Raw genomic sequence first — 13,020 nt, forward strand, 5'->3', positions numbered from 1 at the left:
GAAGCAAGCTGTTTTACAGAAGCACAAAAGCAAGATAGTGGCCCTGCCTGGGGGTCCTGCCAGTCTTTTCTTGGGGCCTCCCAGCCCAATTTTAGTAATCCAGCAGTGTTTTTTCATCTGTGGCTGCTGGCTGATGCTCCCAGGGTCATAAGCTAGAAGGCAATGGAATGTCTGCTGTGGTCCTCAGGTGACATGCAATCCTTTCAAGAGACAGGATGTGCTGTGAAACAGCAGAGTGCTGCCCCCGCCCAAGTGCACGTCCCCAGGCCGAGGAAGCCAGGAAGGGGGGCTGGACGGGGTGGCCTCCCTGGAGGATGTCGCTGTGAAGCGAGGCCCCACACGTGGAAGTCCCAAGAGCCCTGGGGAGGCTGGGATCTGGGGAAAGCAGGGGGCGGTGGGGAAAAGCAGTGAGAAACAGCCATTGTCTTCAAATATCCGTGGGGCCCTGAGCTAGAGGAGAGATCTGTTGCATCTGCGTTAAGCCAGGGGACATAATGAGGGGTGTAGCTTCAGACCCAGGTAAGAAATAATGTACGTGATGGAGTTGGAAGTACAGAGCGGACTCCTTTGCAGATCCTTAGCTGGGTTAAAACTCTTAGACACTCAGAACAGACAAGCAGGACTGGATAACCATTTTTGAGGAATATTCAAAGCCAGGAGTCCTGCATACGGTGGGGATTTCCAGAGCTGGACATCCAATTCTAAGACTCAGTGTTGCCTGCCACAAACCGCAGTCCCCGCCGCCTCCAACCCCAAACACACATCAAGAACATTTTCCAGTGTGATGGTTCCTTATAATTTCTTCACACCTTGTGTCTTCCTTTCCTCTATTTAGCTGATCATGAAATAGGAAGGCCTTAGCCCTAAGGAAAACCCTTCTGGAATTCGGTCTTGGAGGAAAATGACTCACTTGCAACCAGGTTTATCTTCTAGACAGTACAAGGCAAAGGGAATGCCAGTGATACACCTGCTGACCTCCTGTTGAGTCTTCCTCTAAGACAGAGATTGGCAAAGTGCAGGCTGTGGGTCAAACCCTGCTTAGTTTTGCAAATAAAGTTTTATTGGCCCGGGGTGGCGCCCTGCCCCATCATCACCGGTCGTCTGTCCCTGTCTTTGCACCACAGCGGAGTTGAGTGTTGGCACAGACACCATACGATCTGCAAAGCCCCAAATATTTACTCTCTGGCTCTCCTGGGGGAAAGTCTGCCAGCCCCTGCTCTGGAACAGCAAGCAGGTTGCTCCGGTCTCTGTGTTTCCTGGACACGGGCCGTGGTGGGAGGCGACCCAGGTTGGCATCACCGTTCACCCCTCTTTCCAGGCACGTGACCCAGGAATAGCACATGGTTCCACAGGAGACCGTTCACCCTTCAGTGATAGCTTCTCAAGGAGCGTTCGTAGGTTCTAGAAGCAGCGCTATCTGTGCAAAATTTCTGTGGCAGGAACTTGGCTCAGGTTTCCTCTGAGTTAACTGGGTAGCTGTCAGTGATTTTCCAGTCAGGCTTTCCCAGTCCCCGAGCCCGGGAACTGGGGCGGGCTGTGGGTCACACTGCCGACCAAGGAGCGGGTGGCAGGCCTGTCCCCGCCCTCCACCGGGGCCAGGTCTGTCTTCGTACCTGTGTTCTTTGCACAACTCTTTCCCCATTTTAAAATGAAACTTAAAAAGGGATGCTTTGAAGTTAAGAGTCGGTGGGGAAAGTGTTCATTTAAAAACAGGCATTAGATTAAAAAAAAATGTGCCTGCAAATCCAACTGCACTTACAAAACCTCCCCCAAGGGGGGCCGGGCGAGGCTTTTTTTTCCTAAATGAAAAATTACAAGAGTAGAGAATGTTCTGAGCCGAAATCTGGGAGCTGTCCTAGGGGAGTTTTGTGAAAGGCACACAGAAGGTGTGGCTTCCCTCAGCCCTGAGGGCCTGGCACGGGCTCCCCGGGCAGATAGGGGTCCGGATGCCTGCCCTTCAAGCCGTAGGCTCGTCCCCGTCCCTCCCCCGGCGCCCGGAGCGCACGGCTGCTGGCCAGGCCACACACACAACAGTGTGAGCAGAGGGCAGAGGGGTCACCCTCTGGGAGTGCTCGGGGAGGAAGGAAGCAATTCATTCCACTGGGATCCGGGCCAGATTTAACCCAGATTCGCGTCGTGGTGATATTTACTAAGCGTCTGCCGTGTGTCAGGCGCTTTGAGCAGGGGTCTCCCATGTCCCCGAGTCCTCCAAGGGGGTCCCTGTTTTACAGGCGACAGAAAAGACTCAGTGTGTTGCAGAAGGTGCCTCGGCGGCGATGGGACCCACCGCAGTTCTGATCCAGACCTCGTGGCACCAAGTTCATTGTCACTGACAGGCGCCAGTGGACTTTTGATCCCTGGTGACCTGTGGTCAGAAGTGCTGGTTCAGATAGTCGTGCTGAGGACCTGATGGTTTCTGCATCTTTTAAAACAGAAAAGCCAGCAGCAGGCTCTGCTCACTGGGGGAGTCAAGCCACTCATCTTTTTAGGGAGCTGACTTTTCGTCCCTTCACTGCTTCTGGTTTGTTCCCAGCAGCAGAAAGGACACAATGACTGATCCCCGAGAACAGCTCCAGCCTGAAAAGGCACAGGGAGGGATCGGACCAGAGATGCAGCCCAGAAATCTCAGTGGCATTAGCTCTGTCCCCTCCGCCCACCCCGCCCCTGCCCCACATCCATTCTGGCCCAAGCAGCCCCCATAGGCTGGCCTCCCAACACCTTCACTCATCCTCCCTGCTCCTTGTTCCTAGGGGTTCCTCACAGAGGGTCACAAGTGCTCTGGGATCTGCACGCCATCTGCGGGCTTTCCTGTGGTTCTGCAAGGGCCACCTTTGGAAGTCAGCACACAGTGAGGTCCAGGCAGGGTCGCCATGGCAGGTGCCGCCCTGGGTGGGGACAGGAGGGGTTCTGGGAGCATCTTTGTTTTCAGGAGAAAACACGATTGTAACGGCCCTCTCGTGTTGCCTTGCTGATGGCTCCTTTATTTACTTTTTTTATTTCCTTTGTTTTTGGAAGAAGGAGTGGCTATTGTGTGTTTAATTTTTTTTAACGCTCATACATAAACCAACTTAAATGTGTGTGATTTAGAAAAATGGCCTTGAGACACAGTTGTGCATTAGAGACTGGTTTTAAAAAAAAATGGGAAATAAGATTGTTTACTATGTCTGCAAGTCTGTTTCTGTTTTATAGATGAGTTCATAGTGTCCTTTTTTTTTCTTTTTTTTTTTTAGATTCCACATATGAGTAATGTCATACAGTATTTTTCTTTCTCTTTCTGGCTTACTTCACTTAAAATGATGATCTCTAGTTCCATCCATGTTGCTGCAAATGGCATTATGTTATTTTTCATGGCTGAGTAGTATTCCATTCGATTAAAAAAAGGGAAATAATAGAAGAAAAATTTAAAAGAACATTCCAACCATTTTGGGGTGGACAGTAGACATGTGTTGCCACAGAGACCCCAAACACAGTGCAAAAGAGGTCCTTACCCCCCCCCCCCATTCTGGATTTGAAGTCTCTTCTTCCCTTGCAAATTACAAATCTTTTCCAGAACTTTTTTCGGTAAGAGTGGATGGAGGAGTGATTCTTAGGACACAAGAAGCATCACCTGTAATCCTCAAGTGACCGAGGAAGGGAAGGCAGGGGAGAAGTAGAAATGGGAAGAACTTTATTTTCCTAGTGTCGCAAGTTGTGCGACTGGGTTTAGGGAGATCACCAAGGCCAACACATGGCCCTTGTAGCAGCTTCCTCTTTACAGGGAATGTGGAGTCGTCTGTTCATTTGCTCATTGGTGAGGAACATAAGGTGTGTTCCCAGATAGTTCGTGATCACAGACATCCCCCCATGATGACCTGAGATGCAGCCTCTGCATGGGGATGTCCTATGAGTGTCTCATGTGTAAAGTCATCCCCTCAAAGGGCTAGTATATTTCTTCAGGGCAGTGCACCCTTCTGATTCATTGCTGGCAAACGTTGTAACATTTTATTGAATATGTGTTAATTAAAGAAATGAGTGAACCAACGAGCAGACAGCCCGAGCGACGTGAACCCTCACTCGGTGGCCAACAGCACCTAAGGCTGGTGGCCCCACCCAGCTGGGGTGCTTCGCAGCCGAGCATGGCATTCAGATGAGCCCCAGAGAGACAGCTCAGTCAGCAGGTGCACAGCCCGTGGTGGGGGCTGTCGCCCAGCCTTTGTCGTTAGTGAGTCATGTCGGCCTGAGCAGAATGTAAAGCAGAAGGGATGTGAGCTGGGTGGGGCCGTGTCAGCCCTGCCTCAGTTTACCTCCACGTCGCCTTGCTGGAAGTGACGTAGATCATGAGGGCGTAGCTGGAGGAGAAAAGCTGCACCCTGATCTGTAGCCTTCAGCTGTCCTGGGAGAGGCGGCTGCAGAAAAAGCGAGTTGCCAGCCCAGCCGGCCACGGGCTCCGGGACCGCTGGCCCCGTGCGATCACGCTCCCGTCCACAACCTGCCACGTGTCTTCTGTTCGCCCGTTCTCCGCCGAGGATGCTCAGGCCAAGTCAGAGGCGGAAGGTGGTGGGAAACAGAGTGCAGCCTTCAGTCACACTTGGAACCGTTGCGTTTTGAGCATGGTTTCAAGCAGTGGTCTCTGCCAGCAGCCCCATTTGGGGTTTTACATCCCCCACTTCCTTACACAGGCCTCTCTGGGCTTACGCTCTGGGATGACCAGCTGTGGCCCCTTTACCCCCCCACCCCCTTCCCCCATCTGCCCTGTTCCATCAGGTCTCCCAGATGGGCTGTGATGGGAGCTCAGACGGGCAAAGCCATCCCATTCCAGTGGGCCCTCCTGGGGTAAGAGATGGTAAGGGCTTCGAAAACTGGGGATGACTGTGCAAAGTCTGGTACTCGCGCTGGTAGGTGCCAAGAAATAGGTCAGAAACACCAAAATCACAGTGGGGGCGAAAGATCCAAGCAGTGGTTTGGCCAGCGGACTTTTGGAAGGGAAGTGGCATTACTCACTTCAGAAGTATGCCTGTGTGGGGGGAGAGAGAGCCCTGAGCACGAGTCAGCAGCCATCCCCAGCTAGGAGATTTGAAAAATACTGCAAGCCGGGGAGGAGGTGCTTGATCATGGCATCTCCAGCAAGGACCCGCCAGACACACCAAATTCACTCTTGTTTATATTTTCACGTGGGGAGGTTTTAAACCAGATCCAGCATTCTGTCCTTTCTTCGGTGCAGCCTGCTCAGAATTCACTGTTCCATCAAGAAATACTCCAGCCAACCTGAAATATATTCTGATACATAAATAATTTATCTGTCCATGAATTTTCATTCCGTATGTGTCTAGGTGTTTAAAACTCAGATGACCAGAGACACTGGCCGCCAAAAGAAATTGTGTTGCCAAGTACTTGGAAGAGATTTATTGGACTGAATGAATAAAAGATCAGTGGGTGTGGCTTTCTGAAATCTTTTTCTGGTCCAGATCGGTTTCTGATTGTCCAACATGGGTAAAGCACATTTCTGATTTTCCAGCTATTCAGCCATCTATAAAAATGGAAGGCGGAGGTGGGGTGGGGATGGGGTTGCCCAGATGGCGGAGTAGAAGGACGCCTGGCTCATCCTTTCCCACAAATGCAACAAAAATTACACCTACGTCCCAAACAATTTACACAGAATGCGTCCTGAACTTTGGGAGAATATCTCTTACTTGGGAAATACAAGAAGATTCCTCCCCAAAATGGGAAGGGTGAAAAAGGAAAAAGAAAAAGGAAATCGATGCAGGATGTGTCCCTGTCCCCTCCCCTGTGGGGAGGGAGCAGCAAGGTGTCACTCTGGGACACCGTCTCTCCAGTAGGGAGAGGAAGGGAGCTTCCGAGGCTCAGAGGAGGAAGTAGCAGACTTGGCAGACAGAACTGAGAGAAACCAGCACAGGGGTCCTTGGCCCGAAACCCGAGCCAGCAGGGCTGGGCCAGGTCTGGTTGCTGGAGCATCAGTGGACGGGCCAGGGAGAGGACTGGAGCTGACTGCACAGAGGAGCCTCAGGGCGCTGGAGTGTGGTGCGGGCTGTGGCACCACAGAACAGCCTGGAAGCCCCACAGAAAGCACCCGTGTTGATTTGCCGGGGGTGGGGGGGAGGGTGCAACGCAGCTGGGCCATCGCCAGTATCTCTGCTGGCCCAGAGCCTCTAGCTCAGCACATTCTCCTGAGAAGAGAGGCCAAGTTCAGGCATGGCCATCTTGGCTTGCTCGGGAGGGACACATTCCCTGGTGCGCGTCACCAGGGCAGAGGTGGGGGCTGAAACCTGAATCCACACCGGGGGGTCCCACAGCAACACAGCCCCAAGCAGCGGGGAAGGGTTGGCTCCGCTGGGGCCTCTGTGGACCCACGCGTCTAAGGCGAATGAATGGACCCCTGCTGCATGGCAGGGGCAGGTTTGACACTAATAGGGGCCTGCGTACCGCAGGCAGAAGGGGCTGGAAAAAGAAAAGGAGCTTGAAAAGACATTTGAAGAAATCATGCCTGAAAGCTTCTCCAGCGTAAAGAAGGCAACAGGTATCCAACTACAGGAAGCACAGAGGGGCCCAAACAAGAACTCCAGAAGACCTATGCCGAGACACGTTATAATTAACATGGCCAAAGTTAAAGATGAAGAAACCATTCTAGATACTGATGGCATATGTAGAATTGATAGACAAGATTATCCTGTAGAGCACAGGGAAATATATACAAGATCTTGTGGTGGCTCACGGTGAAAAAGAATGCGACAGTGAATATATATGTTTTCGTGTATGACTGAGAAATTGTGCTCGACGCTGGAAACTGACCCAACATTGTAAACTGACTATAACACACTTGGAAAACAAAAAGATGGATGGATATGTGATAAAATGAACGTAGTAAAATGGTCCTTTAAGGATGTTTGCCGTATAGATCTTTCCGCTTTTCTGTGCATTTATGAACCTTCATAGTAATGTTTGAAGACGGAATGTGGTCTTGGTTCGGTGGATTTGCAAATGGTAGCCCAAATCCCTGGGTTCCAAATGCATGGCCCTAAAGCGATGTTAAATTCCTCTTTGAATAAATTCCTTAAGCATCTCATCCTAAATGCATATTTTCATGAAATTCTTCCCGTGCAAATGCTCCTTTTTTCTTTCTTCTGATTTGGTGACTATTCTTGAGACAAAGTAACTGTTTAAACGCCAAGTATTTGAGCAAGTCGACTGGCGGATCCCAAGACTGCCAGTTTAGACAGCACCTTAGGGCAAGTGCACATCCCCGGAGGTCTCGTAACGTCTGCCCAGATGAATCCGACGTTGAACTACAGCCACGGTTCTCAGCTGCTAGCTGCACAGAGGGAAGTTCGAAGCTTTTCTATTCATTCAATCCTCAGAACAATTCCGGGGGGTGGGGGGGCCAGGATTGCTCTCACAAGTCTGTCTTTGAGGGGACCATGGTGCAGCCCTCAAGAAAGGTCATTCCGTGTCGCATAGGGGGGAAGTGGCCGAGCAAAATCTTTCCCCTGGCTGAGTCAAGAACACTTGCTTGTAACAGTGTTGTCTTCCATCTGCCTGACTATAACTAGTTCGTGGTTTTTATTTTTTAATATCGCTGATTCCGTGGCCTCACATTTCCGTTTTCTCATGGCTATATATTACATCACATGAGATATTTGGTATAAAGATGAAACTAAAGAGTATTCTTTGTCTAGGCAAGAAACCAAGGCCAAGCCATTCTGCTCATTACCCTATACTTCACGTAAATGCCACTGTCCCCTGTTGGGCACGTGGCAGGAGAAAGCCTCAGAGAAACAGCTGCTCATACCGTTTTCTTTTTTTTTTTTTAACATTTTTTATTGATTTATAATCATTTTACAATGTTGTGTCAAATTCCAGTGTTCAGCACAATTTTTCAGTCATTCATGGACATATACACACTCTTTGTCACATTTTTTTCTCTGTGAGTTATCATAACATTTTGTGTATATTTCCCTGTGCTATACAGTGTAATCTTGTTTATCTATTCTACAGTTTTGAAATCCCAGGCTATCCCTTCCCACCCTCCACCCCCCTGGCAACCACAAGTCTGTATTCTCTGTCTGTGAGTCTATTTCTGTCCTGTATTTATGCTTTATTTTTGTTTGTTTGTTTTTGTTTTTGTTTTTTAGATTCCACATATGAGCGATCTCATATGGTATTTTTCTTTCTCTTTCTGGCTCACTTCACTTAGAATGACATTCTCCAGGAGCATCCATGTTGCTGCAAATGGCATTATGTTGTCAGTTTTTATGGCTGAGTAGTATTCCATTGTATAAATATACCACATCTTCTTTATCCAGTCACCTGTTGATGGACATTTAGGCTGTTTCCATGTTTTGGCTATTGTAAATAGTGCTGCTATGAACATTGGGGTGCAGGTGTCATCCTGAAGTAGATTTCCTTCTGGATACAAGCCCAGGAGTGGGACTCCTGGGTCATATGGTAAGTCTATTCCTAGTCTTTTGAGGAATCTCCACACTGTTTTCCACAGTGGCTGCACCAAACTGCATTCCCACCAGCAGTGTAGGAGGGTTCCCCTTTCCCCACAGCCTCTCCAGCATTTGTCATTTGTGGGTTTTTGAATGACGGCCATTCTGACTGGTGTGAGGTGATACCTCATTGTAGTTTTGATTTGCATTTCTCTGATAATTAGTGATATTGAGCATTTTTTCATGTGCTTTTTGATCATTTGTATGTCTTCCTTGGAGAATTGCTTGTTTAGGTCTTTTAGTCATTAACCCTGGAATAGAGCTCAGGATGGACTTGCCTTAAACTGAATCAGACAGTCCGTCCACTGCTTCCTTTAACTCAAGAATAAACATGTTGGACAGCTGGGCAGCGTTTTGCCATTATTTAAAAAAAACACACACAAATCAACATTTTGCATGGAAATTTAGGTCTATTTCCTTAGAATAAGTTTTCCAGAGTAGAATCACCATGAGTTAGCAAATTTAAGCCCATTTATTTGTTTACACAGGTTTTCCAGTTGCTGCCAAAAATGTGTTACAAATTAGCATTCATATTAATAATGTGTACTCCCCACTAATGATAAATAAATAAAAATAAATTAAATTGCGGGGAGGATATAGAGCTCAGTGGAAGAGTGCATGCTTAGCAGGCACGAGGTCCTGGGTTCAATCCCCAGCCCCTCCATTAAAATAAGTAAATAACCTCATTACCTCCCCACTAAAAAAATAAATAAAAATAATAATGTGTATATTCTGCTCAATTCTGTTGTGAACCTGAAACTGCTCTAAAAGAATGAAGTCTATTAAAAAACAATAATAATAATGTGCATAATGTCACTGTTATCTTCCAAATATACGGTCTTTTTTCTGAATATAAAAGTAATTCATACTATTTGTAAACAATAAAAGGTCATGATAGGGCGTCATCAGATAAATACTTTTCGGTGCCCATTTAGCCCTTTTTGAATAATAAATGAAAACACAATTGTGATCTTTCCGCATTTATTTTCCTCTGTAACAGGCAAACTGGAGTGACGTTTCCTTTTTTTTTTTTTAACTAACCAAAGTCACTCATGCATGATTTAATGATGAAAATTCTTTGGTTCAGCCAAGAGAAATGGACAAACTGGCAGCCTTGACCGTTGAAAATGTTTAACACGTTTAAAATGAACGCCTCTGTTAGCGTTTCCATCCTTCTGTGTACGGAAGAAACTCTTGGGAAATGTGCGTCAACCCCCAGGTCTAGTCTGTGCGGGGCATGACCCATCCTTGGGGCTTCCTGGACCGAAGCCGACCAGTTAGGCTGAAGTTCAGAGAGCACAGTTTGCCAGCTGGGAAAGCAGCTTTTGTTCCAAGGTGTGCCAACTGAAAGGTCCCCCATTATTGTCAGACCCTTGCACCTACATTGGTGCTGGCACCTTAAGGACCTTAGAATTGGGAACTCTTTGGGAAGACTTTGCGTTGTGGCCAACTGTGTGGTTCCAGCTGGAGCTTGCGATCCAAGCAGCCCACACTCCTGCGTGGAAGCCGCCAGAGATGCTGGGTCGATCCGAGTGTGACGGTCAGAAGAGTGACGGGATCTGTGTGCCTCGGGGCCAGTGGACGGGGGTCCATCTTGTGGGCTGTCGTGGTCCCCACGCGAGCATCCTCTCTCCCACTAGATTTGAATAAGACCACAGACGGAGAGAAGAGGGAATTCCCCACAGGGTGCAAGAGGATGCTGAGGGTCACTTCATATTTAATGTCGGTGCGAACGCTTCGCGCTGATTATGTGGTGTCTCCACTCGTGCTCGTGCCGTGGCGCCGGAAAGCAAGAGCAGACAGTCAGAAGATGCTCCTCGGAACAGCTCCCGTGGGGAGGGAGCAGTGAACCTGCAAAACAGAAATGCAGATTTGGGAAGCGTTCCTGAAGAAAGTCCCTGCCTTGTTGGAAGGGACTTGGAAGTCCCTGACTTCCACCTTGTGTTTGTGCTCAGCCGCTTGGTTACGGTGCAGACGTGGAGGAGCCTGGCCAGTTCTGAATCTCAGCTCCACAGCCAGGGGCCATATTTCTTCACTTACGATAATTTTTGGTTCAAAGTCCAGTCCCTTAACAGCTTCCCGCTTCAAAAGCCCCAAACCTCTTTGTTGTCTTATGCTTGCCTGGACCTGTCTTTCAAAGAGCTAGGTATATAAATATGACTTTATTATAATGCCCTCCTTTGCTTTGAAATACGTAGACTACCAAATGTGTTTTCACAGTCTTCCTTTGTCCCCTAATTGAAAATGTTTTCCTCACTTACGTTTGATGCCTTCAAACATGAGGGAGTTAAGCGTGCCGAGGCCGAATCCTGGCAGGAATGTGGGCAAACAGGGGCAGGCTGGTTTCCGAGTAGCTTGAGTGTGTTTTTAAATGTATATTTTCATTCCGTCACTTTCCAAGTGTTATATTAGCATTTGGTTTTATTCTTTGGTGCCTTTGTGTACAATATTTTTATCTCCTTTATGTACACTCTACAGTCACTGACTTTAGGTTGTACAGTGTTATGGTCAGATAGGTAAATAGCCTTTGGACACACAATAATGTGACCTGCTATCTTTCTGCAAAGTGAAAACTTATTATATAGTTATTAACTCAACATCATAATTAGATCATTTAAATGCCGTATGATATGTATTTTTTGTTTACTAAACCTCTTACAGACTGTTTTGTCTTAAAGATTTTCATAGAATTTTCAATCTACGTCCCCTTGTAGCTTTTAACATTTTCAAACAATTCCACGCATTATAGGGTCGAACTATCCCTTATTCTGAACCGTACCTTATATAACTTTTAACCATTTGGGGGGTCACATTTGCCCTGAGTGGGCTTCAATCAGAGTTCCTATCACAAGTCACTGAGGGGCACAGAAATTAGTTGAAGTTTGTGAATGTTGTTTGATTTTAGTTTGGCTGCTTTCAGTGGCATTTTCGCATGATAACTTTCTTGTTTTCTTCTTGTTTCAGTTTGCCAAGGCACCAGTAACAAGCTCACCCAGTTGGGCACGTTCGAAGACCACTTTGTGAGTCTGCAGAGGATGTTTAATAACTGCGAGGTGGTCCTAGGGAACTTGGAAATCACCTACATGCAGAATAGTTACGACCTGTCTTTCCTCAAGGTTAGTGCGATAAACTTAAGTGTCCTGTGCAAATATAAGTAGATAGAGGCCGTGGCAGGGTGTAACTGGAAGCATGTTTGTTCTTGCTCTGGCAGTCGCAAGTCCTCAGGAACGGTGCATGCAAGTTTTATGAAAAGGCCGCTTTAGGTGGGAAGGGTAGAGCTCAGTGGCGAAGGGCGTGCCTAGCGTGCGCGAGCTCCAGGGTTCCATCTTAAATCTTTATTTATCTAGAATCTCTCCATTCTAAATAAATAAATAAATAAACCTGATTGCCTCCCCCTTACCAAACAAATAAACAAAAATTAAACATTAAAAAAAAAAAATTGAGGCTACTCTACCAGCCAGTGTCAACTTTGAGCTATAAAAGAATATCGAAGAGAAAAACAGACTAGTCTGGCACCTGCCGTCATCAAGGACACCGATGTTAATTCTCTAACCAGCGCTCCAGCCATGGAGCCCCCATATACTAGCTCTTTAAAAAAAATAATAATCCTGCTTTGTCTCATTTGCCTATTTCCCTGGTATAAATGCTCCCACCATGGTGGATTCCCAGCTACCAAGAGTTCGCAAAATTCCCGAATATTTCACGGTAGGTTTTGCTGAGCCAATTAGGAGCCAGCCCTGAAGGCTTCCAAGTTTGGTGTATTTGAACTTGGGATCAATTGGCTTTTTTCTGGGGTTTTGTTCTTTTTTTTTTTTTTAAATAGGAAAGCCTGCAAGACAGATAGAAAATAAATTAATGCCATTTCTATTTTCATCTGAGTGTGTGAAACACCAAACGAAAGACATCGCAGCCTTCTGAAATGACACACTTTGTCGTTTGCTGTTGCCAGCGGGCTCCAGAGGCAAGAGGGCAGGGGTCACTGTCATCCTGTCACCTCCCGCCGGCCCCAGCTGTCATCCATCGTCTGGGTGCCTTTATGTGTGTCAACCACTCGTGTGCGTGGTTCAGCTAGGGTCCCGGGCTCTCTGGCACATGTTAGATCTTGCATTCTCCAGTTCCTCACAAGGGAAATAACACATTCACATTTCCTCTCCTTAGACCATCCAGGAGGTGGCCGGCTACGTACTCATTGCCCTCAACACCGTGGAGAAGATTCCTCTGGAAAACCTGCAGATCATCAGGGGCAACGTGCTCTATGAAAACACCCATGCCTTGGCGGTCCTGTCCAACTACGGGGCGAATAAAACCGGACTGCGGGAGCTGCCCATGAGAAACCTGCAGGGTGAGAGGCCGGGGCCTGGGGATGGTGGCTCGGATGGTGCTCAGCGAACCTGTCCCTTTTCCTAATGCCACTCGGAGAAGACTGATTGATCATACGCAGAAGAATGAAGTGCCAGCCAGGGCAAGCTGTAGCAGGTGGAGGTTGCTAAGAAGATAGTGGATGGCAGGGTGAGGAGGGAAGATTTAAGCCAAG

General features: G+C 47.7%; 1 protein-coding gene across 1 annotated transcript in view; it reads left to right on the forward strand.

The window, feature by feature from the left end:
• EGFR (epidermal growth factor receptor) overlaps positions 1–13,020 on the forward strand; it is a 181,285-nt gene that overhangs the window by 108,486 nt on the left and 59,779 nt on the right. The window contains 2 exon segments of the mRNA XM_074358554.1: positions 11,451–11,602; positions 12,645–12,828. Coding sequence (XP_074214655.1) covers positions 11,451–11,602; positions 12,645–12,828 — 336 coding nt within the window.

This window comes from Camelus bactrianus, chromosome 36 (assembly GCF_048773025.1).
Source record: "Camelus bactrianus isolate YW-2024 breed Bactrian camel chromosome 36, ASM4877302v1, whole genome shotgun sequence".
NCBI lineage: Eukaryota > Metazoa > Chordata > Mammalia > Artiodactyla > Camelidae > Camelus > Camelus bactrianus.